The sequence below is a fragment of the Dasypus novemcinctus genome, chromosome 15 (genome assembly GCF_030445035.2).
Source record: "Dasypus novemcinctus isolate mDasNov1 chromosome 15, mDasNov1.1.hap2, whole genome shotgun sequence".
Classification (NCBI taxonomy): domain Eukaryota; kingdom Metazoa; phylum Chordata; class Mammalia; order Cingulata; family Dasypodidae; genus Dasypus; species Dasypus novemcinctus.
This window is the reverse complement of record NC_080687.1, coordinates 20,183,835-20,210,475: the sequence shown is the minus strand read 5'-3', so window position 1 is coordinate 20,210,475 and position 26,641 is coordinate 20,183,835. Positions and strand designations below refer to the sequence as shown.

Below are 26,641 nucleotides of genomic sequence, written 5' to 3'. Positions count from 1 at the left end.
CAAAATCAATTAAAAAAAAAGAAATGTAAAAAAACAAACAAACAGATATAGTTGACTTTTTAAAGTACTACAGCATTAGATTTTAAGATGTAAAAGACAATTTACCAAGACCATTTGTTGGCTGATGTACTACAAAGGAGAAAATCCTTTAATTCGCGTTGCCTCTATAAATGAAATAAATCAGGAAGTACATGCGTGTTTACTCCTCTCTATTTAGGGCTCCCTGGGTTACTCAGTTTAGCTGTCCTAACACTCCTTTATAAATTTAAGGCTTATTGAACTCTTACTGTGTGTTAGTCACAGTGCTTAAATCTTTACCTGTCTTGTTTAGGTCTTTCAGCCACCCCAGCTGTGTATGTATATGTATGTGTGCCTGTGTGTGTGCATGTGTGCACATATATGAATGACAGGTTTCTTTGCTGAAATAGCAGTTAACTTGGCCAAGGTCCTACAGCTTGTAGGTAGAATGGTAGAGCTGGTGGGTGAACCCAGGCATCCTAATTCCAAAGCTTTCTCTCTTAACCATTACTTCAAGCTAAAGGCTTTGTTTTGTTAAAACAACAGTTTCTTTCCAAGAATAGTAGTAATAAAAAAAGACAGCATTCTGTATTTCTCACATACGTTTGATTCAGCTTACTAGTATTGTCTTTTCAACACATGGTTGGTGTGTAATTGCCAGAAAGCCTTCTAGAAACTAGTTCAGCTGCTCCTAATTGGACTAGATGGCTACAAATGGAAAGAAAATCATCCTGGATTCAAACGATGTCTATTTGAAAAACACTGTGGGCTTGGGCACCATATGCCTTAATGATGACAGAAGACTGAAGACAGTTTGAATTTTAACCGCCTTCCATTCATCCAGAAAGGGGAAGCAGATGCCAGTTAATGGCCTACTCAACCTAATTTGGTGTAAGTCCCTTGTCAGGATCGTGAGTTTTCAAACTTAGAAGGCAGCCGTGCCCCATATCCAGATGGATGGAGGTTGATTTGGGTGTTTTTGTTTTGTTTTTTAATTTATTTATTTTTTGGTTTGGTCGTTTTTGAATCTCACAGGAGGCGCGTCAGATTCATTCTGTGCCTCTGAGGACTGTGGCTGGGTCAGCGTCAGCGGACCTGAGCGTAGATGTGGGGAGGAAGCACCTGCTGCAGATCTGGTCCTGGCAATTTGCTCCCACTGGTGTGGAGGTTTCTCATGAGAATATAAGGTGGCCCTTCTGAACGCCTGCTTCCCAGCCTGCTGTTTGTTCCGATGCAGGACAACCTGGCATTGACTGTACTGGGGGGTCAGAGTGAGGCTTATTTCTTGGGTAGTAATGCAAAGATTGGGATTTCTGCTCTTGACTGGTAAGAAAGAAAAAGGTCATTATTTTCCCATTAAAGCAAGACAGTGATTCCCAGTGTAACAATCTGATCACACCAGCTGCTGTGTTGACCTGGTGGAATCAAATTCTGTAACAGGCAACTGTTTTCATCCTACTTTGTTGCCCTGAAAGACTCACCTTTCCACTATTCCAGCTAAAATTTTAAATGTTGCTATGAACTCTGAATAATTGTCATAGATATTACAGAAAGCTTAGACAGGGAATGCCCTATATCCCAAATAGGCTCTGAAATCCCCTATCTAAATAACGTCTGAGGGAAAGTTTGTCGTTCTACTCACGTGAACGACACGCGAGATAACTGCGAGGTTCACAGGCAGTGCCTCTTGCTGTTGGATATCTGAGGAATTTTCTGAAAGGAAGCAAGAATTTAAATTGATGAAAGGCCGTGGGTTAAGGGTGCCGCTTGTCAAGTAAAGAACAGGATGTATTCTGTTCAGAACTGTATGGGAAACTTTTCGAACAAGAGACAGGGGATAGGAACTTAAAAGAGTATCTTGAAAGCTGAGAGAAGTTCAAAGGGGTAGAAAGTAAAGGAGTGACGAGAGCAGAAAGGATACCTTTCAGTTTGTGAATGTAATTAGAATTAAGGATTGAAGTGACTCACTTGTCTCTTGATGAATAAGGAGATTAGTCAGACATTTATTTATTGGGCACCCACTCTGGGTTCAACCCTGGGCTGGGTGATGCAGCCCCAGGAGAGGGCTGGCAAGATCATCACCACCCTTAAAAAAGTTTACCATCCTAGGGGAAAAAAAGATTTTCACATGTGAAGTATCAGTTCCAGCTACCCAACACTATTATTAAATAGCAAACTGAGTCACGCAAGGCGGAGGGCAGCCAGTGCTGGCTCTGTCGGGAGAAACTGTAGGAAGAGGCACCTGGGAATTATGGAGGAGATGAGAGGACAGTGTAGGTGAAGCCATCGGGGTGGCTTTGGATCATCATTGGGAGATCAAGCGAGTCTGACTGGAACAGCAGGGACTGGGGCAAGACCCCATTGGGTAGGTCTAGAAGGCTCGGCACAGCAGCTAGGAGGCTCGGCACAGCAGCCAAGCAAGGCAGGATGACGACAGGATGCTGCCACTGATAGCAAAAACTACTGTTTGTGCACTGCCTGCTGAGTGCCCTTCTCTGCTGCATGTTTTATAGGCACCGTCACTTTCAGTCGTCTCAGTGACCCTCTGGAGTAGTTAGCGCCTGTTTTACAGGTGGGAACACATGACGGGCACCATGTGCAAGGCTTCAGGGCTACTGATTTTGGTTCTCTCTTGCTGCATAACGGACTACCCCAAACTTAGCTTAAAACCACTGCCATTTTACTCGTTTGTTCTAGATTCCACGGGTCAGGGACCAGACAGGGCTCTGCTGGGTGGTTCACTCGCTCCCGTGGCATTGGCTGGGATGTCCACTCGGCTGGCGGCTGGGCGTGGGGGAAGGCCCCAGGGGCTTCACGCACACGGGCAGCCGGCGCTTCCGGGCTACTCCACGTGGCCTGCTCGCCCTCCTTCTCCCTCCTCCTCCCTCCCCTTGTGGAAGTGCTCCAGCGTCCTCCCAAGCAACAGGAGGGACTCGGGTGCTGATGGCTGCTCTCCAGGAGGGAGCTTACTAGCCCTAGAAGGTACACTGTCACTTCTGCCCCATGCTGTCCATCAAAGCAGGTCGCAAGGCCAGATTCAGGTGCAAGGGGACAGGAAATAGATTCCACCTCTTCCTCCTGAAGGGAAGAATGGCAAAGAACGAGTAGCCTCCCCGAGCTCAGGCCTGTGTGACTCCAAAGTTTGTGTTCTTAAATACTGTCTCCTCTGTTACTTCTCTTCGTACTTTTTAAAAAGATTTATTTTATTTATTTCTCTCCCCATCCCCCATTGTCTGCTCTCTGTGTCCATTCACTGTGTGTTCTTCTGTGTCTGCTTATATTCCTTTTTTTTAAAGATTTATTTTATTTATTTCTCTCCCCCCACTCCCCATTGTCTGCTCTCTGGGTCCATTCGCTGTGTGTTCTTCTGTGTCCGCTTGCATTCCTGTCAGCAGCACCAGTAATCTGTGTCTCTTTTTGTTGCGTCATCTTGCTGCGTCAGCTCTCCGTGTGTGCAGCTCCACTCCTGGGCTGGCTGTGCTTTTTTCACACGGGGTGGCTCTCCTCACGGGGCACACTCCTTGCACGTGGGGCTCCCCTACACGGGGGACATTCGTGTGGCACAGCACCCCTTGCGCACAGCAGCACTGCACTTGGGCCACTCACCACACGGGTCAGGAGGCCCTGGGGATCAAACCCTGGACCCTCCATATGGTAGACGGATGCTCTATCAGTTGAGCCACATCCACTTCCCTGCTTGTATTCTTATTAAGTGGCTCTGGGAACTGATCCTGGGACCTTCCGGAGTAGGAGAGAGGCGATCATTCTCTTGAGCCACCTCAGCTCCCTGATCGGCTGTGTCTCCTATTCTCTCTCCTCTGTGTCACTTTCTGTTGTGTCACCTTTCTGCGTCAGCTCTCTGCATGGGCCAGCTCACCACACAGGTCAGCTCGCCTTCACCAGGAGGCCCTGGGTATTGATCCCTGGACCTCCTATATGGTAGATGGAAGCCCAATTGCTTGAGCCACATCTGTTTTCCTCTCTTCCTACTTTGAGGAATATTTCAACTTGAATTTCCCTCCTTGCCTCTAGCTAACTATGTACAAAGCTTAAAAACTCACAACCTTTTTCTCTAAACTTACCCCTTCCCAACCACCTCATTTTGATTGAAGGCACCACTAATCTTTCTGGATCCCAAGCTACAAACCATGCAACCATTCTGTGATTCTTCAATGCTGTCTCTATTTTCCCTTGATGAAATGTAACGGGTGTGGGAGGTGAATGTGGCTCAAGCTATTGAGCTCCCATTTACCATGTGCAGGACCCAGGTTCAATCCCTGGGACCTCCTGGTTTAAAAAAAAAAAGGCATCCCAGACGCAGGCCCCCACGTGGCATGGAGATAGGTGTGGGCCCTGCACAGTGAAGCATGCACCAAAAAGACAATGACCCAGCCAGATGGGGGGGGGGAAATGTCATGGGTGTATGTTTTTTCTTGGAAAAGTCCCCTTGTGGTCTGCCTGCCCTCAGCTCTTTCCCTCCTCTCCGTCCGGCTCACAGGTACTAGAACCGGGCATGGCGCCGCGCTGCTTAGGACGGTCAGAAGCCTGCAGGCCAAGTTGAGGCCCCTCTAGGTCATTTTTTTTTTTTTTTTTTTTTTTTACTTTTTTCTTGTCTATTCCCCAAATCATCACAGACCCAAGTGGGTTTGGCTTTGCCCTTACCTCTCCCAAACATTTCCTATTGACTCCTTTGCTTACGTTCTCATCCTCTCCCCAGTACACCTTCTGCCCCTTCTGATCGACCCCCCTTCAGGCTTTTCCTCCTTCAGGAAGCCCTCTTTGGCTGTTCCAACTGAAATGACTGGTCTTCCTCTCCTTGGAATTCGACATATAATTGGAACTGTTGCCCTAGCATTCTAACGATTCATTTTTCACCCATACCATCTGTCTCTCAGCAGGATTAGAAATTCCAGAAAGCCAGAAGCCCCTCATGTCCCCTAACACAAGATGAGCACAGAATAGCTGCCCAAGGAATAAAGTTTGACTGAGATGGTGATAATACAAGTTTGGGGAGGCAGTAGGGTCAACGGATAAAAATAAAGAAAAAGGAGGTTGAGAAGTACTGAGCATAAAGAGTTGCAGGGAGATTACAGCCCATAATATAATTTCTTTTATTGCTGTGCTTAAAGCATCACAGAACAAATGAAAAGTTTTAAGTGTTCTTGCTGTACGATGAAATATATAGACACTGCCATTTGGAAATTTCCTGTGAAACATTTAGATAATATCTGTACCCTAATCGTCTTGTGCAAATACCATGGGCGTGTGCACGGGTGTATGTGTCTGCATGTCTGTGCGTGTGTCTGTCTGTGCACAGCTTCGCGGGTGCTATTTCTGTTACTTTTTCCCATTCTCAGCATACCAGGAGATAATCCAGTAGCCTTCCCCTATGGCATGTCAGCATTTCCATTCTCACTCTGAGATAGAAACCAAAGTTCCAGGGAGGAAGAAAAAACAAGATCAGCACTCACCTGAGTGGTGCCCTTTCTTGATAAATGCACAAAACTTCAGCTTGATTTTTAGAAAATAGAAAAGATATTGATATTATAATATTTATGAAATGACAAAGAATTTATAATATCTGAAATACACTGACCTTGTCTATTTCTAATTTCTTTTCTGCAAAGGAAGAGTCATACAAAATAAGGGACAGCTTCTTTCAGGGTTGACTTGTTTAAAAGTGGAATACTGGAAAATATACATTTAAGTGCCTACAAATAGAACAGTTAATAGAGTACACACCTGAGTGGAGTGGTCTCCAAATATTTACAATAATGATTGTATCCATTTGTTTAATGCAGAAAATGGTTTAGCTTATTACAGATTTAGAAAAAATAGGGTACAGGCTTCTCTATTCAGTATGTTCTCAACATAAAAAATGCCCAGAAAAAGTTTGAAAGGAATTAGGCCGCCGTGTTATGGCGGTTGCCCCATGCTGTAGTTTCCTAGGCTGCTCAAGCAAATATCATGGAATGGATTGGCTTCAACAATGGGAATTGATTAGCTTGTGGTTTTGAGGCTAAAAGAAAGTGCAAATCCAGGCATTGTCACGGCGATGCCTTCTCGCAGAAGCTCGCGGCGTTCTCTAGGGCTGGCTGCTGGCGATCCTTGGCTCCTCTCTCGCACAGCGGTGTGTCCTGGTGGCTCCCTTCTCTAAAGGGCCCCTGCAGTGCCCAGCCTCCTGCTTCCTACAACTTTCTCTCTGAATTTCTCTCTGTTTATTAAGGACTCCAGTAGGAGGACCCATCCTGACTGAGGTGGGCCAGGCCTTCTTTACGGAAGGAGCCTCATCTAAAGGTCCTACCTACAAGGGACTCACACCCACAGGTGGATTCACCTTACGAGCATGCTTTTCTGGGGTACACACGGCTTCAAACCACCACACCCCATGATGGCTAACAAATCGCTGATTTTTTAAAAATCTGTCAGACTTTTTTGTACATTTCCAATATTTTCTTCAACCAGCCAGCATGCCTATCACTACAAAAGCACAGGGAAGCGGCTGTGGCTCAACTGATAGAGCATCCGCCGACCATACGGAGGGTCCAGGGTTCTATACCCAGGGCCTCCTGGCCCATGCGGTAAGCTGGCCCACGTGCAGTGTGCAAGGAGGGCCATGCCATACAGGGAGTGCCCCCATGTAGGGGAGCCCCACGTTCAAGGAGTGTGCCCCACAAGGAGAGCTGCCCCGTGTGAAAAAAGCACAGCCCGCCCAGGAGTGGCGCCACGCACACGGATTGCTGATGCAGCAAGATGACGCAACAGTTTTCCAGAAGAACACACAGTGAATGGACACAGAGCAGACAATGGGGGTGGGTGGAGAGAAATAAATAAAAAATAAATCTTAAAAAAAAAAAAGCAAAGCACACAGCACAAGCAACAGTCCCTTGAGTTTTCCTGAAACACTTGCCACTTATTAAAAATAGTTTTAACTTTCTGCTGAAGCCCTGCTGGGAAACGTTAGGCCCACTTGAAGGATGTTAAGTAACCCACCTCTGCGTTTCTTTCTAGGTGGACGGGGGCAAGATGGGTGCCCGGTCATCACGTTTCCAGACTACCCGGCTTTCAGCGACATCCCAGATAAGGAGTTCCAGAATGTCATGACCTATCTCACCGGCATCCCCAGGTGCGTGGCTGTTCGGAAGCCGTGCGGCCAGCGCTCGTATTTGTCTTTTAGAGTGGTTTCCCTCATCTCATTAATTTCCCCCGCCACTTGAAGGAGGAGGTAGGACCATGGTCATGTAAGGAAATCGCGGCTTAGAGAGGTTAAGGAACTTGCCTCAGGCTTAGAGAGGTTAAGGAACTTGCCTCAGACGACACAGCTCATCCCTGAGGATCTGTGGTCATAGCCCGGCTTCTCCAGCCCCTGTCCCATCACCTTCCCTCCGCTGTGCTGCCTCCCGCTCACCCCGGGCCGTAGGGGAGCCGGCCTCTTCCTAAAGCCCCTGCCACCTGAGCGGGGCATTGTACAGCGCCCGGCTCAGGAAACGTTTCTTTATCTCCCTGGTGAAATGTTACCATGGTGACATCCCTCCCAGTAGACAAGTAAAGGTTTACAACAAGGTGATGTCTTTTTTTTTTTAATACTTAAGGGAAAGCTGCTGCAGAGGTGGGTGTGTCTGGAGCAGAGGGGAGGGGCTCCTGATGTTGACGTGAAGGGAGCTTGGCTCAGCCTGGTGGCTCCCTGAGGGCAGGGCCCGGCTAATGCCTGGGGCGGGGGGCCTCCTGCCCCTTCCTGGGAGAGAGTGACCCCAGAGGCCCTGATGTGCAAAACCTGTTAAGCAGAAAACGGTCACCTGGGCTGTGGGTTTCTGCTTCATCCCCGGCAGCACTGGATCCCCACCTTCCTGAGAGGGAACCCAAACGACGTCCCCCTGCGGCCAGCTCCCTGGGGGGATGCCTCGGGTGGCGAGTGCCAGGCAAGGGGGCTGCGCCGCCACCCGCACCCCTCTTAGAGTGCCAGCCTCACGCTCTGATCAAGCAGTTCCCTCCATTTAGGGTACAGGGAATGATGCATTAAATCCAGACCAGAATAACCGTACAAATGACATTTTTGCTCCTCACAGAGCATGAACGATGAGGAAAACATAAACATAGAGGAGACTTTTAACCAACCCTATAAAAGCTCAGTATCAGCATTTAGCCGTTTATGGTTTCTTTCGCCTCCTACAGTAGTTTTAAGCACATTAAGTTACACACCACTCACAGGTGCAGAGAGGTGAAGTGAGGATGGGGTCTATCTTTCAAGAAAATTAGTCTAGGAAACAGGCCAAGACATTGAATTTGATCAGCTGATGTATGTCATATAATAACCTCCAAATTAGTAATTACCAGTTACTACCAGGTAGTAATTTGAAGTGAGAGGTTGATAAGGAAGGTGGGTTAAGTTTGGAAAAGCCTTCCTGATGGACGTGGACTTTTAGAGGTGGCTCGGTCGAAGAAAGCTGGGCATAACAGCGCATAGAAGAGGTGTTTCTTGCTCCGGGACAACATGTTAAAGGCTCAGAAGTAGCAGAGTCCGAACAGCAGTACCTGGCATTCGCGTTCGATTCTGCCGTCCGTGATCTTAACCATGAGGTTCTCCTGCATCAATCCTAGTCAGCCAGTGTTTTAGGAGGTGCCCTGTGCCAGGCACTGTGCTGGGTGAGCCAAGCGGGTGAAGAAGGACAGTGCACCAGGTGGCCTGGCGACCAGCAGCCTTTGTTTAAGTGCTCACTTCTGCGCCAGCTGGACCTCCTTCTTGGGAAGGACTGTGTTCCCATCTCCATATATTTGTCATTTGAGCTTCAAAATTATACCGAAAGAGTAAGGCAACCACTGTCATTATTTTATACATGAGGACACCAAACCTCAGGAGGTGAGGTCACTTACGTAAGCGCACGCACCTAGAAAGTAGCAGGTCGGACTTGAGGGATGTCTGAAAGCTTAGGCCACATGGCCATGGCTCAGAGAAGGGCTGCTCAAGGTGTGGCACAGAGGATGTGTACTTGGGGAAATGATCCAAGAAGGGACGTGAAAACTTAGAGTATAGGCTGTAAGCTTTATGTCAGTGCTGAATTTCTTGAACTCAGTAACCTAAAGTGGTTTCTTGAGTAATGTCCTTGTTCTTAGGAAATGTATAGTGTTCAAGGAGCCTGATGTCTGCAACCTACTCTCAAATGTTCTATATAGATGGATGGATGATGATGGAAGGAAGGAAAGAAGAAGGAAGGATGGATAGATAGATAGATAGATAGATAGATAGATAGATAGATAGATAGATAGATAGATAGATAGATAGATAGAATGACATGGCAAATGTGGCAGAATGTTAAAAGTTGGTGGACCTGGGTACCTGGGTGGGGGGTGTGTTGGAGCTCTCTGTATGGCATTTGTATTTTTTTTTGCAACTGTCCTGTAATTTTGAAATTATTTCAAAATAAAAAGATTAAAAAATAATAGTTTAAGAAGGCAAGGGTCAGGGCTGCAGGTGACAGTCTCTAGCTGTGGCCATCCATGGCAACTTGCTCACTGAAATAGTGCCATGATCTGCTGGAATGGGGCCACCTTGCTGGAAAAAACCAACAAGAAGAAAGTGGCAATAAAATGAGCATACAATAACTAAACTTTGGCAGTGGTTTTAGAGGAGCGAACATGTTCGAGTGATTGAAAACAACAAGAAGGAGGAAATGGCCAAGTTTGGCAGCTGACTGTGGGAGCTCTTTGTCTTCTGGAGAGGTAGGGGCTCCCATTCAGCTTCTGCTCTCCAGCTGCTCTGGGCCCTCTGCCAGCTGATCTCAGCGCCTGGCCAGAGCAGCTCAGTGGCACCCCAGAGGCTCTGGCAGAGAGCAGTGGTGCTCCCACTGGAGTCGTGGTGCTTTGTGTCCCCATGAGATCCTCCTGTTCTCTGTCCAACGTTCCCTGCCCACAGGGATGCTGCGTTTATGATAAACACCGTGGCCTTGCAATTGGACCATGGCTGAAAGAAGTCCCAATATTTAGGAAAGTCAGGTGGACCCCTTATCCCTCCCCCCTTCCATGTCCCCCATCCCCAATTTTTTTCCTTGAAGCCAGTGAAATGAAGACAGTGATGACCTTCAAGTTCCAAGCTTTTGTCTGCAGCTTGATGCAGGAGAAACAGTAGAAAGACCCCCAGGCACAGAGAACCAGCTTGTTTACAAACCTGTCCTGGCCCCTGATGGTGCCTGGCACACAGCAGGGCTAAATAAAATGTTGTTGCCTAGAGGCTGAATACTGAATGATCTGAAGCCATTTCTTACATAGTCAAAATCATTTTCAGTACTTGCACCATTTGAGCTATAGTTTTGGATATCTCTTTCTTTTATTGAACTTTCCCTCCTCTCTTTTTCATTTTAGAAAACCTTATAGAATCATTCAGTTACTCACATTGCTTTTCTTGAACTGTAACTGGATAGAATCTAAAGAATTCAGAGGCTGTGCTGACGTTCTAAAAGAACTCAGTATGCCCATGTGTTTCACTGTCTTTGTTTAGCAGAGTGATTCCCAAAGCTTCCATGACCTTCTTTGTTGCCCATTTCATTTTCCCTGTCCCTTTTTTCTCCTACCCCAATTTAGGAATCTAAGATCCAAATTCCTATAGATTAAAACTCACCGCCAGCCATCTCTGCAGTTATGCTTTCCTCCCAGGTAAGATGCTAGCTCCGCCGCCACGCAGTTTCCGGATCCCAGCTGGAGAGCGCGGGCTGGCAGCATCGCTGGTTGGCTGAACAAGCCAGACTTAAGGGATCTAATCAGAAAGCCACTTTATTTGGTCTCCTACTGTTCATTAAAATTTATTCAGTGGAGGAAATATTCCCTTACCTGTGGATGAAAGCTCAAGTTCTCTGCTCACTCTTATATTAAAAAAAAAAAAAAGTTAATCACATTCTATCATCAAACACAATGTAAATCAGCAATTGAAAATTTCAGGTCTTACAGTGTCCACTACTCTGAATTTGAGTTAGAGGTAAATCTCCTAGGACCAGACGCAAGAGAGCCAGGAGGGTGGATGCCAAATGCTGAATGCCTTCTCCTGACTCTCCGGGCCGGCGTGGCCCAACCCTGCTTGCTCTTCGGACCCTCTCCTTCTGCTTGCCCGCCATGATGCGCTTTCTCTTCCTCTCATGTCATGGCCTTTGCACTAGCTGTCCCCTCTGGCTGGGTCACTCTTCCCCTGAGATCTGGAGACCTGGCTCTTTCTCCTAACACAACCATAACTTTAAATGATATCAAATGTCAGTGTCAGATGGAATGTCCCCTTCTCATGGAGACCCCCGACCCCACCCTGTTGAATCCTGCCCTCTCCCCACTCACAGCACCCTCATTCATCACTGCCGTGTTCGCATCACAGAGCTTTTCTGAAATGATCGTAATTATTTTACTGCTTCCTTATGGTTTGTGTCTGCCCTAGAACCAGTCCATAGAGCAGGTACATGACACCTCAATCAGTATTTGTTGAACAAATGAACTTCATTTTACCAATGAATTAAGTAAATTCACGTTGACCAAATTGCCTAATGGAACAGACTCTGACTCCTGCGTTTTTTCACTCCAGCACACTTACCCCGAGCTTCTTTATAGCTTATAGCCATTTAAATCAGACTAGGCAGGCTCCGTCCCTCCCCCATCCTCTTCCTACTCCTAGAGCTTCTTAGATCTGATAGGATGGAGCTTTTTCAAAACCCTGCTCTCCAGGAAGACATGCACAATCCATTAACAAGATCAGTGGCCAAGAAACGCAGATTTCCCTCTGAAAAGTAGACTTATTATGCACTAACTAGGTACTTGTGTTACTATAAAATTGACCAAGAGGCCTTATTTGAATATTTGAAACTGAGAACCATAGGTTCCATTTTCCAGGGAAAAAGAGGGGTATGCCTTAGGCATTCATTTTGTGTATTTTATTTATCTATCTACCCGTCCATCCATCTATCAATCCATCTATCTGTCAATCCATCTACCTACCTTTCTATCAATTTTCTAAACATTTGAGTGTAGGTTGTTTATATCAAACTCCTTGACCATGTAATACTTCCATGTCCATTTCCTAGGGACAAGGATATTCACTCATATAACTACCTGAAATACAGTTATCAAGCTTAACAACTTTAACATTGATATAAAGCTTTCATTCTATAATCCAGTTTTTTCACGTGTCCCAATAATGACAGAGCAGAAGTTTTTGATCCTGTCAGTTTCAATGAGCCCTTTTCATCCTGAAATCAAATTCCTAAATAATGAAGCTCCAACACATCTATAGTTTAAAAGATATATAAAGGATCAATAAAAAGAAAGTAAATATTCAGGTATTTTAAAATATAAATGTTCTGACATGACTGTACCAGAAGTCATAACGAGAGAGCCAGATGCTTATACCTATATGTAGAATTATTGCGAATATATCAGCCGCGACTGTGTTTTATTAATGACCCAAGTTCTTCAAGGGAGAATATAATTTTCTGAAATAGGGAATAATTTTTTGGTGAAATTCTAAAGAAAAGAGTTTCTTGCACTCCTAAAAAATTCAGTGTATATTAAAAATGTGTGTGTGTGGGGGAAATACTTTGTGTTTACAGGTAAAACAAGGGGATTCAACCACAAATGTCCAGGAGGACATTGAAAGTCTTATAGGATATAGGACTGGACACTCCCATACATTTGCAGTGTTTGGCATCCCTGGCCCCATTCAAAAATGCCAGTATAGGGACAACTAAAAAAAATGTTCCAACAAACATCCCTACCTCGTGCTAAGGGGCAGATCTGCCCCCTGAGAATCATCGATCTATGGAATAAATTAGTTCTCAAATAGGAAAAGGTACTAAATTTATGGGTGGGAAAGAGAGCCTACACTGCCCTCTGGTGGAGATAGTCAGCATTGCAGAGTCTATTGGATTAGCTCACTTGAAAACAATTCCATTCAGAGTAGGCCAACTTGAGTAATGAGATATATTTGGAACTTTTCTTTGAGGAAAGGCGAAAAAAGAAAACTCACACAGGCCGTTCATTTGGCAAGTGATTTATTCCAAATAACTGCTGAACCAGCACATTCTCCACTAGAGAGTGAAACTTGGAACCAGGGGTGTTCCTATAAATATTAAATAGAAATTAAAATTCGCAAACTTCTAATGAAGACTGCTTTTTAGAAATATTAATTGTTTTATATGTATATATTTTTATTCAAATGATCCTTTAAAAAAGACTATCATGGGCTAATTTTCACTCTCCTTGATCATTTGCAAATGACAGGAGCCCTAATTTAAGCCACAGCTAGTGGTTAATACCTACTGAAATTGGTTTTTGTCCAGATGTATACATGTAAATATTAAGCAAATTATATATCTTTTGAAATATGACTTAATAAAATGAATTTGGCATAACTTTGTGATTTATCAGCTAACACACCAGCCGACATCAGTTGATACGGATGGCCCCATATTGGGGATATTGGACTTACAGTTTCTGCCTTGGTTAGGGAGACTAATCAAGGCATGGCTGAGGCGGCGGACTTGGTCCAGTGGTTAGGGCGACCATCTACCACATGGGAGGTCCGCAGTTCAAACCCCAGGCCTCCTTGACCCGTGTGGAGCTGGCCCATGCACGCGCTAATGCGCGCAGGGAGTGCCCTGCCATGCAGGGGTGTCCCCCGTGTGGGGGAGCCCCGCACGCTGGGAGTGCGCCCCATAGGGAGAGCCGCCCAGCGCAAAGGAGGGTGCGGCCTGCCCAGGAATGGTGCTGCATACATGGAGAACTGACGCGTCAAGATGACGCAGTAGAGGGAAATGCAGATTCCCGTGCCACTGACAACAGAAGCGGACAAAGAAGAAGCAGACAAAGAAAACGCAGCGAGATGGACACAGAGAACAGACAGCTGGGGTGGGGAGGGGGGAGAGAAATAAATAAATAAAATAAATCTTTAAAAAAAAAAGGCATGGCTGGGACACCTTGGTGAATAAAATAGATGAAAAGTATAGTGCCTCAGGAAGCAGATTTTGGCTCAATGGATAGAGCGTCCGCCTACCACATGGGAGGTCCAGGGTTCAGACCCAGGGCCTCCTGACCCATGTGGAGCTGGCCCATGCGCAGTGCTGATGCGTGCAAGGACTGCCGTGCCACGGCGGGGGTGTCCCCCGCGTAGGGGAGGAGCCCCACGCATGAGGAGTGCACCCTGTATGGAGAGCCACCCAGTGCGAAGAAAGTGCAGGCTGCCCAGGGTGGCGCCACCCACACAGAGAGCTGACACAGCAAGATGATGCAACAAAAAGACCCAGATTCCGGGTGCCGCTGACAAGAATATAAGTGGACACAGAAGAACACAGCGAATGGACACAGAGAGCAGACAACTGGGAGGGTGGGGAAGGGGAGAGAAATTAGAAAAAAAAAAGTAGAGTGCTTCGTTCTAAGTAAATCAGGTAGGGTGAAGCAGGTGATAGGGATGGGCCGGGGTTTGCAGGAGAAAGAGAAGCGTGAGGCTTGCAGGGGAGAGGCAGTGAGCTGCAGTTTTACACCAGATCTTGAGGGCAGGCCTCCACCGAGAAGGTGACTTGGGAGTCAAAACTCAAAGCAGGGAAGGGCGTGAGCCACGCACTTGTCCCGGGGAAGAGCCCTCCAGGCCATTACAAGGTGGGAGTGAGCCTGGCACGCTGAAGGAGCAGGGAGGACAGTGCGCCCAGCGGGGCGAGCCCCGGGAGTGTCAGCAGGCAGGGCCAGCTGGGCAAGCGAAGGGACAGGCCGCCAGACCACGCGGGGCGGGAGACCATTCGGGATTGGGCCTGCATTCTCCTTGAAGTGGGAGCTGTCGGAGAAACAGGAACGGACGTGGCTTATTCTCAGAACGGATGGTAGCAGGGCAGAGGGAGGGGGAGCAGGGAGACAGGCAAGAGCCATTCCCACAGAGAGACGGAGCAGGGAGACAGGCAAGGGCCATTCCCACAGAGAGACGGAGCAGGGAGGCGAGGCAAGGGCCATTCCCACAGAGAGACGGAGCAGGGAGGCGAGGCAAGGGCCATTCCCACAGAGAGACGGAGCAGGGAGGCGAGGCAAGGGCCATTCCCACAGAGAGACGGAGCAGGGAGGCGAGGCAAGGGCCATTCCCACAGAGAGACGGAGCAGGGAGGCGAGGCAAGGGCCATTCCCACAGAGAGACGGAGCAGGGAGGCGAGGCAAGGGCCATTCCCACAGAGAGACGGAGCAGGGAGACAGGCAAGGGCCATTCCCACAGAGAGACAGCAGCGCTAGTGAGGGCGATGCGAGGTGACGGCACCCTGTGTGTGTTCTGAGGGAGACGCCAAGGGGATCTCGGGTGGGTTTAGAGGCAGGGAGGGGCTGAGGATGAGCTGCTGGTTACCGGCCTGAGCGGTGGGAAAGACGGAATTGCCCTCCACAGGTCGGGAGGGCATCGTGGGTTGGGTGTGAGGTGTCAATTAGACATTGGAGCAGAGGTGTCAGGAGAGGCCCGGCTGGGGGTACAAACTGGGGAGTGACTGACGTCTGGGCGGGGTGGCTGGGGAGAGGAGGGAAGCGAGCTGGGAACAAGCCCTGAGGCGGCCAGCCTAACGGGTCGGGTCGGGGAGAGGGGGAGTGGGTCGGGGAGAGGGGGAGCGTTGAGGAAGACGGGGACCAGGAGGGAGAGCCGCCGTGGAGGCCCCAGGAGCCAGGGGACACGCGTGGGGCAGGGCGGGAGGGAGCGGCTCACCGCCGTGGGGGGCTCTTGCTAGGGAGGTGGTCCTGCCAGGCCCGGGATGCTTAGCAGCGCCCCTCTCACCCTCAAGTGTCCCAGTTTGGACAATAAATTATATGGTGCCCTTACTGGTACGTGACATATGATGAGGACTACGAATCAAAAGTTTAACAGCGTGGAGGTCGCTGGTAACCCTGACAAGAACCGTTTCAGCGGAGGGTTAGGGGTAAAACGTTGATCAGGGTAAACTAAAGAGGAAAGTGGGAGGAGAGGAATCAGAGGCAAGTGTACACAACGCCTGGGGGAGTTTCGCTACAAAGGGGAGCCAAGGAGTGGGTGGATTAACTGGTAAGAGAAGTGGATGGAGACAAGATATATATATTTTTTAAGAGAAAGAGGAAAGCGGATTTGGCCTAATGGATAGGGCGTCCGCCTACCACATGGGAGGTCCACGGTTCAAACCCCAGGCCTTCTGACCCGTGCGGAGCTGGCCCATGCGCAGCGCTGATGCGCGCAAGGAGTGCCCCCCCACGCAGGGGTGTCCCCCGCGTAGGGGAGCCCCACTACAAGGAGTGCACCCCGTAAGGAGAGCCGCCCAGAGTGAAAGAAAGTGCAGCCTGCCCAGGAATGGTGCCGCACACACGGAGAGCTGACACAACAAGATGATGCAACAAAGAGAAACACAGATTTCCAATGCCACTGACAAGAATACAAGCAGACACAGAAGAACACACAGCAAATAGACACAGAGAGTAGACAACCGGGGGGAGGGGGGCCGGTGCAGGGGGAGAAATTAAAAAAAAAAAAAGATACGAGAAAGGACACTCTGCTTTTATGCTGATAAAAATGACCCAAGAAAGAAGAAAAGAGAATAAGCGTTTTATTTATCTTACATTTAAAAGTTTCCCTTTGTGCGTGGACGTCACTGCCAGGGCTACGCCAATGGCAGTGGGCATCGCGAAGGCACCACACCCGGTGCATCCCACCGGCTCAGTCCCTCTCTCCTCCGCTTCCCTCTGCCTCCACGTCTGATCACCTCCATCTCCTCTCACCCGGGTGGTCGACATCGTCCTGCCTCCAACGTCACATGTCCAGACTCAAACCCACTCCTGCTGCTCCTATGAACGAGGTCACCAGAGACCCTGGGACTCTTTAGGTGAAGTCCAAGAGCCTGGCCGTGGACTCCCGGCCCCACGTGCCCTCCCACGCCCTCCCGGCCTTTGCTGTCCCCCACCAGCCGCCTCTCCTGTGCTCCAGCCACATCCTTCCTTGGGTTCTTGGAGGGTGCAGGGCTGCCTTGCACCCTGGGGCCTGCCCACACACCCTTCCTGGGATGGAGACAACTCCCCCTCGTCTCCTGGCCCCCCACCCCCCACCCTGTAGCTGCAAGGACTTCGGGGATGCCCTCCCTGGCCTCCTGACTGCTTGGCTTCCTTTTGCTTTGTGCTACCTGCACCGTGTGCTTTCTCTTCCTTGAACCATCACAGATTCCTGCAGGGTCCTACTGGCCTGGAGCCCGGGGACCTAGCTCACAGCCTGCACGTGACGGGCTCCGTAAATGTTATCAAACAACGCCGAGAGCTTACAAGCAAGCACAGGAGATAGAGAAGGCCCACGTAAAACCTTCCACGACCCAAGAGACAGACATGCCAGGACAGCGTGTGGTCCCAGCCTCGTTAGTGGGACCGGTGACGCGGTTCTGAGAATTCTGGAGAAAGGGACAGATGGCTGAGGGCGCCGTCGGCAGGGGGGACTGCATGGAAGAGGGCCGGCCACGCGAGGTCTGAGGAGGAAGAGGTTTCTAGAAGTTGGAGAGTAGAGAGAGCACGTTCCGGAGCAAGGATGGAAGTGTGCAGGGCACCCAGCAGGCCTTAGGGATGGGGCGTCTTCACAGCACCCCCCACCAGCTTCGCCAGGTCCTTGCCTTATCTATCTGGTCATATGTATTTTTTTCTCTTAAAGGGTAGATAATTCTGTCTCTTCTTCCTCCTCTCACATCTCCCCACCCCGCTTTCCCTGACCTACACTGGTCTCCTTCTTGCTGAAGTTTCCATCTCTGCAGGACTCGCCTTACATCAGGTACCACGTAGAAAGCAAGTCCTCGGTTTGTAGGAATTCCGAGTGTCACGTCAGCAGGAACTGAGCGCGCTGTGCCCGGGCGTGCTAACGCTGGCGAGCTCCCCATGTGCCCCCCCGGCCATCAGCACAGAGGACCCTGCTGTCCTCTGGGACTCGGGTCCCCAGTGCACAGAGCCCCCCTCCGACGTGCACGCAGTCACAGACCCGCTCCAAAGGCAGCTGTCTCTAAGGTGATATCGAGGACGGGGCTCCAAGCAAATAATTGTGGAGAGACCAGTGGACTGTCCACCTTAGGGTCCCCATGACCTTCGCCGAGGCCCGGGGCCTCTCCTCCCCTCGCCCTCTCAAGCCTGGGCATTGGGTTTTCCTCTTCCTGATGAAAATATTATTGTTTACTTGATCTTACCTGTGCAGAAGTGTTGGCCTGAGGGACCCAGATCCTACAGTTTTCCACCATCATCCTCTCTTCCTTTGGCACCTGGGCTGGGCTAAAATGTACGTAATAGAGGTAGCTGTGCTGGAAAATGTTAGTGCCCATCTGCTCCTTTCATGTCGTGTCCTGCCGCTGTCCCCACCTCCTGCGCATACACACAATCCTCACTTTTTGGGGATACATAATTCAGGGTGAGCTAGAAGTTTAAAGAATATTAAAGGGGAAGTAAGTTGGGGTCTCCCTCCTTTGTCAACTGAGTCACCTACTTAAGTGACTTTAATGTCAGTTTTAACTGCTTTAACTATAATAAGATGCCTTGGGAAATTCTTTAGTCATAATTTGTGCTCATGGGGTGCCTGCCATCCCTTCAACAAGAGAATCCCCCCAAAGGGGACAAGGTCCAGATAGAGGCTCCATTCCCACCCTGCTCTTTTTAAGTAGCCAGATTCCTCGTCCACACCAGCAAATCACCTTGTTTCCAGAGCAGCACTGCCGTGCCCATGCGTCGCCCAGCTCCTTCCAGGGTGTGTTGATCGAGTTACCCAAGCACACCCCGTCTCTTAGTATAAATTCAAAGCGTAGAGTGCAGGGAGAGCCTCTGTTCCCACGCAGATGCATAAGTGGCATGATGGCAGGTTCCAGCGCGATGCCCAGCCTGGCCGTGGCGGGGAGAGGCGGCGAGCCGCGCAGGCGGGCACTGGCCGTCCCCAACGTCAGCCCTCTCGGGGCCCCCCGGGGCTGCGAGGACGGGGGTAAAAGCAGGCCAGAAACTCAGGGACCCACTAGGCCTTGCACACTCTGCACTGCGCTTGAGCGGGTTTCGCTCAGCTCAACGGCCTTCAAACGTTCTCACCTGCCTGTTTCGCAAATATTTTCTGAAGGAAAGAAAAACCCTCCTTGCACATTTCAGTTTGCCCTGGAAGTGGCTTTCTAAAAGAAGCACGCCTTGCCTTTGGTTTAGTATATACCTGCTCTCAGTGATTTTTCTTCGAAACCCTGGGGCTGCAGGCTTGGCTCGCTTTGGCCTCCAAATAAGCGAGTAGCAAAGGTCGCGTGTGCCTGCGTGGCCTGGGCGCCTGGCAGCCACCTGACGGCCTTGCTCCTGCAGATGTGCTCAGAGGAACCCCCTGGCGTCCGTCTTGCTCCCTAATTCTACTTCCAAGAAAGAAGAGGGAGGGTGGGTGCGAGACCAAGCATGGATTTATCTCAGGAAATAAGCGGTGGCCCCTCTGTTCCCACCTCATTGTTTCTCGTCATCTCTTCTCTTTGGTCCCGTGGGAGAGTCCGTCAAGAGCAGGGGATTCCTGAAGTGCCCCTTCACTTGATGCCCCGAGGCTTTCGCACCCCGGAAATGGCCATAGTACCGATGGGGCTGGGTGAGAGAGGAGTGTCTGTGAAAGGGCAGGTGGGTGAGAAGCTCGCTCCTGCTGCTCGGTCTTAGGAAGGAGGTGCAAGGAAGCCGGGGCTGTGGCACTGAGTCGGGAGTCGTGGCCCTGAAATGCGCCGTGGCCACGTATCCGAAGTCTTGGGGTACTTAAAGGGGTTTCATGCCCCAGTTTGAACCCCACTGATTTCAGCGTCCATTCTGGGTTCTGAAAAGTCAAAGGGATATCTTGCCAGGACAGGGAGACTCCGCAGAAGTAGCAGCTCCCCCAGAAATGAGCTGCACCTGGGACCGAGGACCAGGTGTCTTTGGCCCTCTCCCCGGGGAATTAGTCCTCCCTGCTGCATGAGAAAATCTGGTGTGTGCATTTTGTCACCTGCTTCGCTCAATGGCATCAGTCGGTCTGAGTGACAGTAATTGTTTCCATTTCCAAACCTGTGGTGTTTCCTCCCACTGGTGAATTTAAATTTTCTCCCTCTTGGAAACGTATCGTGGTTCGTTTGTTTGTTTTCTCACTTGCCCAGTCAGGAACCATCACTTGACCCATTTACTTTGTGAGTTTTCTTGTAAGAACTTCTGTTTTCTGTTACTTTGAACTGTTTGAATTTAGTTGCATATGGAGTAAATGTGAAGTCTGCATAGTAAGACAGTGTGGAGAAATGACCTTCAAAAGAGAAATATTCTGAGTAGCTTTCTGTTGCTTTGAATTTATTTATTTGTTTATTTTTAAAATTTTTTCTCCCCTTCCCCCCCCACCCCAGTTATCTGTTTTCTGTGTCCATTTGCTGCATGTTCTTCTTTGTCTACTTCTGTTGTTGTCAGCAGCACGGGAATCTGTGTTTCTTTTTGTTGCATCATCTTGTTGTGTCAGCTCTCCTTGTGTGTGGCACCATTCCTGGGCAGGCTGCACTTTCTTATGCACTGGGCGGCTCTCCTTACAGGGCGCACTCCTTGCGTGTGGGGCTCCCCTGTGCGGGGACACCCCTGCGTGGCACAGCACTCCTTGCGCGCATCAGCACTGCACGTGGGCCAGCTCCACACGGGTCAAGGAGGCCCGGGGTTTGAACTTCAGACCTCCCATGTGATAGACGGACGCCCTAACCACTGGGCCAAGTCTGCTTCCCTGAATTTATTTTTTATTGTATCAATTTATATTTGCACTCCATACTCACCAAGCAACTCCCCACACCCCCGGTAAGTTCCAGTCTCTGCAAATTTGGTCATTGTAGCCATCTCATATAAGCAGCATCATACATTATTTGTCTTTATGTGCCTTACATATTTCACAGAGCGTAATGTTTTCAAGGTTCATCTGTGTTGCAACATACCGCAGAACTTCATTCCTTCTTATGGCTGATGAATTTATTTCTTCAAATATTCCTTCAGCCCCTTTTCCCCTTCTCTTCTCCTTCTGGGACACCCGCGACACATATGTTTGCACGCCTCTTGCTGTCATTTAGTTCCCTGAGACCTTGTTCGATTTTTTCCATTCTTTTCTTCATCTGTTCTTTTGTGTGTTTACTTTTGGAGGCCATGTCTTCAAGCTCACCTATCTTTTCTTCAGCCTCCTCAAATCTGCTTTTATATGCCTCCAGTGTGGTTTTTTTTTTTCATTTATCGTGCCTTTCATTTCCATAAGAACTGCTATTTTTCTATGTATGCTCTCAAATTCTTCTTTGTGCTCACCCAGAGTCTTCTTAATATCCTTAATTTCCTTAGCCATCTCACTGAATTTATTAAGGAGATTTGTTTGAACATCTATGATTAGTTGTCTCAACTCCTTTATGTCATCTGGAGGCTTATCTTTTTCCTTTGACTGGGCCATAGCTTCCTGTTTCTTGGTTTGGATGGTAATTTTTTGTTGCTGCCTGGGCATCTGGCTTACTAGCTGTATTTATTCTGGGTGCAATATCTCTGTTTAGTTTAGGGGTTTCTTGCCCTTTCTTCCTTGCTGGTTGTGTGGTAGGAGCCGAGATGTACTTTGCACTGTAAGCTCTGGAGACTGAAGCTGCCCTCACTGCCCCAGGAAGTGATGAGCTCAAGCCCACCTTTGTCCTCTGCCAGGAGTAGGGACCGAGCCACAGCTGTAAGGAAAATCCAAGAGTTGTGCAGTTCAAGACTGTAGTTGCCTAGAGAGACTGAGGAAGCTTCACGCCCCTTTCTCCCTGCCTCAGGCAGGGATGGAGCTGCAGGTATGGGGAGCAGTCTATGCAGTGCAGGTCCAAGATGACCGCAGTTGCTTTGGTGGGCTAACGTAGCACCGCCCCCCCCCCTTCCCCAGCCTGCCTGAGAAGCTGAGGGAATACGGTCCCTCCTGCCCTGTAATGGAAAAGTGCCCGCAGTTGCACAGAGAGGCTGAAGAAACAAGCCCCCTCCTATGCTATGGGGGTGGAGGGGTGGTGATGGAATCACTGGTGCACAACAAACCAGTGTGTGCGGACCGAAAGCACTCCCAGTTGCCCAGAGAGGCTGGTGCAGGTCCTGCCAGCTTCCTCCCTGCCGGAGGTGGGGCTGGAGTCCAGGCCAGGGCTGCTGTAGGCCGATCTTGGTGGAAAGAAGCTGTGATTTTCAGTCTGTCCTGCTTCCCCTCCTGCTGAGCAGAGTGAAAATGGCAGCTACCGGCCTCCCTCTGGCTGGGACACATTCAAACTTTAGCTTTCCTTGGATTATACTTTAGCCAACCAAATTTACTCATCAGGAGCTGAAGTTGGTGCCCAACTGTCTCTTCCTCCCCCGTTTTGGGGAAGTAGAGCTTTCAGTTCCAGCCAGAACAGCTCCCCAGGAGGCTTGTACCTCCAGTGGAGGAGGGGCACCGGCCTCCAGGGTGCGGAGCGCTTTACTTATGAGTCTTCTCTGCAGATGGGCAGTCTCCTCCTTCCACTCCACCAAGGACGTTGCAGGATGCTTTTCTGGTCTGGAGCCCCAAACCAGTGCTTTAGAGAGCTCTGGGTGTTTGCTAACTGTGCTGTAGCCGAGCTGACGAGGAGCTCCTTACTCCGCCGCCGTCTCACCCCTCCCCCCACCTAGTGTATTTTTATAATTTGAACTTTTTTTTTCTCTCCCCTTTCCCTCCCCAGGTGTCTGCTCTCTGTGTCCATTCACTGTGTGGTTTCTTCTGTGTCCGCTTGTATTCTTATCAGTGGCACTGGGAACCTGTGTTTCTTTTTGTTGTGTCATCTTGCTGTGTCATCTCTCCATGTTTGCAGCACCACTCCTGGGCAGGCTGCACTTCTTTCACGCGAGGTGGCTCTCCTTACGGGGTGCACTCCTTGCATATGGGGCTCCCCTATGCGGGGGACACCCCTGCGTGGCACAGCACTCCTTGCGCACATCAGCACTGCGCGTGGGCCAGCTCCACACGGGTCAGGAGGCCTGGGGTTTGAACCCTGGACCTCCCATGTGGTAGGCAGACACTCTGTCCTTTGAGCCGAATCGGCTTCCCTTTATAATTGGAACTTATCGTCAGAGTTGAGATAGTAGCTATCCTGTCAAAAGGAGATTTTGCTGGCTTTTCTTTTAAAAACAAGTTCGCAGCCTTGGGCTTGCATTTGCCAGTGGGGACAATCCGCTGAGGAGTGGCAGCCTCAGGCGGAGCCCTGAGCCGCTCCCGGGGGTCCCTGCTGCCCTGCACCTGGAGCTCTGCTCATACTATCCGCCCCCCCCCCCCACCAGGGCATGGAGACTGTGGCCCAAGATAACATCAAGAGGATCACCTTCCTCCCCAGCACCTTTGTCTCTCTTCCGCCCCAGTAATACACAATTCACAACACAACCCCGAGCTCTTAGAGGTAATTGAAGCTGATTAATGGCATTGGCGGTCCCTGGGCCTGCTTCAGTCACCCGGCTGCTTGGGAGACAGCTGATTCCATCTCCCAGTTGGCTTTCTGTGCTCAACGTAACATTCACCCCCGATAAGAGGGCATCCCCCACACACACGCGCGCACACACGAGATGGTATGGGCTAGACGAAAGAGAAAGGTGGGCTGCGGATGTGGAATGGAACAGGAACGTAAATGTTATTCTCCCAATCAAGAATTCAGAAGAATTTCTAAGTTACTCATTCTACAACTAACTCCATAACCAATCTGATCAGTTTCCCCCTTGGTGGGCTACCGGGGCTGTTTGCTCCTGAGATGCGAATGCCCTGTCATGCTCTCATAAGCTGAGGCCAGCCTGACCCTCAAACCTTACTTCTTGCTGCTGTTCTGATTTCTGTGTGAATTATCGGTTGACTTTTGAGTATATAATGGGATATGCATGTTCATTCATGTGTAAATTTAAAGATGAACGCCTTCACTTCGCCTCTTGCTTCCTTTTGCGAAACGTAGCCCTAGTTCAGAGTTTGTTCGATATCCTTGCAAATTCTATTCCACCCGCATGCACTTGCGTCCCCTGAAATGGGATAGCACAGTCCATGTTACTTTACAACCTCTTCTTTTATTCAACAAAATTCTTCCAAGTCTGCAGCTTTTTCTTCATTCTTTTCAGTGGCTGCCTAATATCCACGGTAGAGAGGGCCCACACAGCCTGAGCCTGTGCTCCATGCGTGGATATGTAGTTTGGCCTCCCACTTGTTCACTGTTAGGTCTGAAGCACCTTGTGCCTGGTTTCGCTGAGCTGTATGTTCTGTGGGTGAGGTCATGCCCGTTGGAGATAATGCCATATCCAGAATAGTCCCAAAATGCTCTTGCCAGATGTTCCTGCCCCCTCAAAACACCATGTAATTAGCAATTAAAGGAGTCGTTCTTGTCATCTGCTCTCCAGTGGCTTTTTATGAGGCTTTGTTAGCCACAATTGTCCCTTGTGGTCTGAACTTCTGAAAAGAAGCTCAATCATCCACCTGCCCAGCTTTACCCAAGAAGTCAGGGATAGAGCTGCTGATGGAATCAGATATCCATATATGAGTAAGGCAACTTTTCTCTTCCGTAGGAAGTTATTTTTTAAATTGTGATTTATATCTCAACTCTTAAAATCAGCATTTTACTCATGGACTCCAGTGCTTCATAGTACAAGGGACACTCTTAAGAATCCTACAGGTCCTTGTACCTCCTCTTCCTGCAACTATCACTGCTGTGATTGCCTATAAATAAGGTGTTGTCTCTGTACCTCCCCAAATAATGTTTTCCTGGCTGACCACTTACTGTGCATTCTTCTGCCTTTGTTGTTATAATCATTATTCTTTGTAACTCCTGCCCAATACGAAAGCCACTGACCACATGTGGCTATTTAAATTAGTTTAATTTTAAATTAAGTCCCGCAGTCACACTAGCTGCATTTCAATTCATATGCAGCCACGGGTTATCCTATTGGACAGTGCCAGTTGGGAACATCTCCATCATCACAGAAAGTTCTGTTGGGCAGTGCTGACCTATAATTTGGCTGGAATCAATTAACAGCCCAGTCGTGCATTTCATTTAAGTAGAACAAGGCCAAGAGATTTTAGCTTGTTCCCCTGCACAAAAGGAGAAACAATTGCCATTACCTTACTTGACAATAATGGAGAAAAAATGGAGCTGGAGGCATGGGGGAGTGGGGGAGCCTTAGGCTTCTAGGGTCCCTCCTTGCTACCTTCCCAGCACGCAGGTGCACCCCAGGTCAGCGTGGTCCTCTCGCAGGGGGCTGGTGAGAGGCGGAGGGTGAGGGAGACAGGGCACCCAGAACTGCTAGGTGTTTGTAGTTTCAGCTCCTGGGGGTGGCGATCGGATGGCAGCCTTGGAGAAAGGAGCCAGGCTGGCCAAATGTGTGCTGGCTGATAGTCAAAGATAAAAGGCAGATCGCGTGTCTCCCAGAATTCCGCTTGGGAGGGCAGGCAGTGCGGGGCACGGAGGCAAAGATCAGAGGAACAGGGAGAGACGACTGCTTTGAAGAACCGCGTAACTGATGGCAGGTAATAATAGGACTGTAGGAGCCCGTCCTGGGAGCGCATGAGCACCGTGCCTTTTGACTGAGTTTGAATTCACATTTCTGTTGCTTTTCCCACCCTTAGGGGGAGCAGTGCACTTTAAGATTTTAAAGAACTAACACGATGGTGTAAATTTTTATTTAAAGGAAGCTGTGTTTGTAAGCTAGATTGGGATTCAGTCTCTGAAAATATTGCTGTGATCCCCTCTTCCTTACATACAGGTATACACCTGTATGGAGCTGCACATTGATGGACAGCTTCATAATCAATTAATATATCATTCCTTCTATAAATTTGTGGAGTGAAACAAACTCCATCTACATTCATAACGATTCCCCTGGATCTCATGGTTTGGGTTTTCTTTGATCATTTTAGTAAAAAAAAAAAATTATGTTTATTTTATATGGGGGGGGTATGAGAATATACTGAACATAAAATTCAACTTTTCAGATTCTTCAGAGAAATTCCTGTGTTTTAAGAAAAAGTGAACTGCGCTGTTGGCATTGTAAGCTCCCCGATTCTGAAAAAGAGGGGATGTCGTATGCTTGGGGGAGGGCTCTCCTTGTCTGAGAGCCTTTTATGCATGTCTCGTCCTGGTGGGCGCTGGTTGGCCCTCGTTAGCCCTGAAGGTCACTGTGGGTTACTTTGAGAAGTGACACATTACCAGTAGCACATGGGAGCTTTAAAAAAGCATGACTTTTTCTTGGTACTGTGTTTTCTGGAATGAAAATGTAAGAAGGAAATCTCCTTCTGGAAGAAAATAAGGTTCACCCGATTATAAAGAAGAGAATTTATTAATCTTTCAAGAAGGGGCACACAACCAAAAAATGTGGCTGGCTCCTCGAACAAAGAAAAATGACACAATTTATACCCCTAAGTCTAGCACGCAAGCCCTTCCTCTATTTCTCCATAGATTGGATACTTCAGAGGTGACAGCCAATCCGAGGAGATCTAACTTTCCTGTGCAAGTTCCCCAGGGTTTGATTAACAGCTTCCCCCATCACATTCCAACCATTTTGGCTTTTACTTGCTCCTTTTGCCAAATAAGGTATGGAATTTAGTGCTGAATTGGTATTGACTTAGCTCTTTCTTGGGCATCTTTTTTACTGGCTATCGGATTGGCTTAAGCTGGTTTCCTTTGTTCCTGCT

General features: G+C 48.9%; 1 protein-coding gene across 28 annotated transcripts in view; it reads left to right on the top strand.

Moving 5' to 3' along the window:
• MCF2L (MCF.2 cell line derived transforming sequence like) overlaps window positions 1-26,641 on the top strand; it is a 370,234-nt gene that overhangs the window by 253,556 nt on the left and 90,037 nt on the right. For all 28 annotated transcript variants that reach the window (XM_058276391.2, XM_058276395.2, XM_058276390.2 and 25 more), the window contains one exon: window positions 7,030-7,144. In XM_058276391.2, coding sequence (XP_058132374.1) covers window positions 7,030-7,144 — 115 coding nt within the window. The remainder of the gene's footprint in view (window positions 1-7,029; window positions 7,145-26,641) is intronic.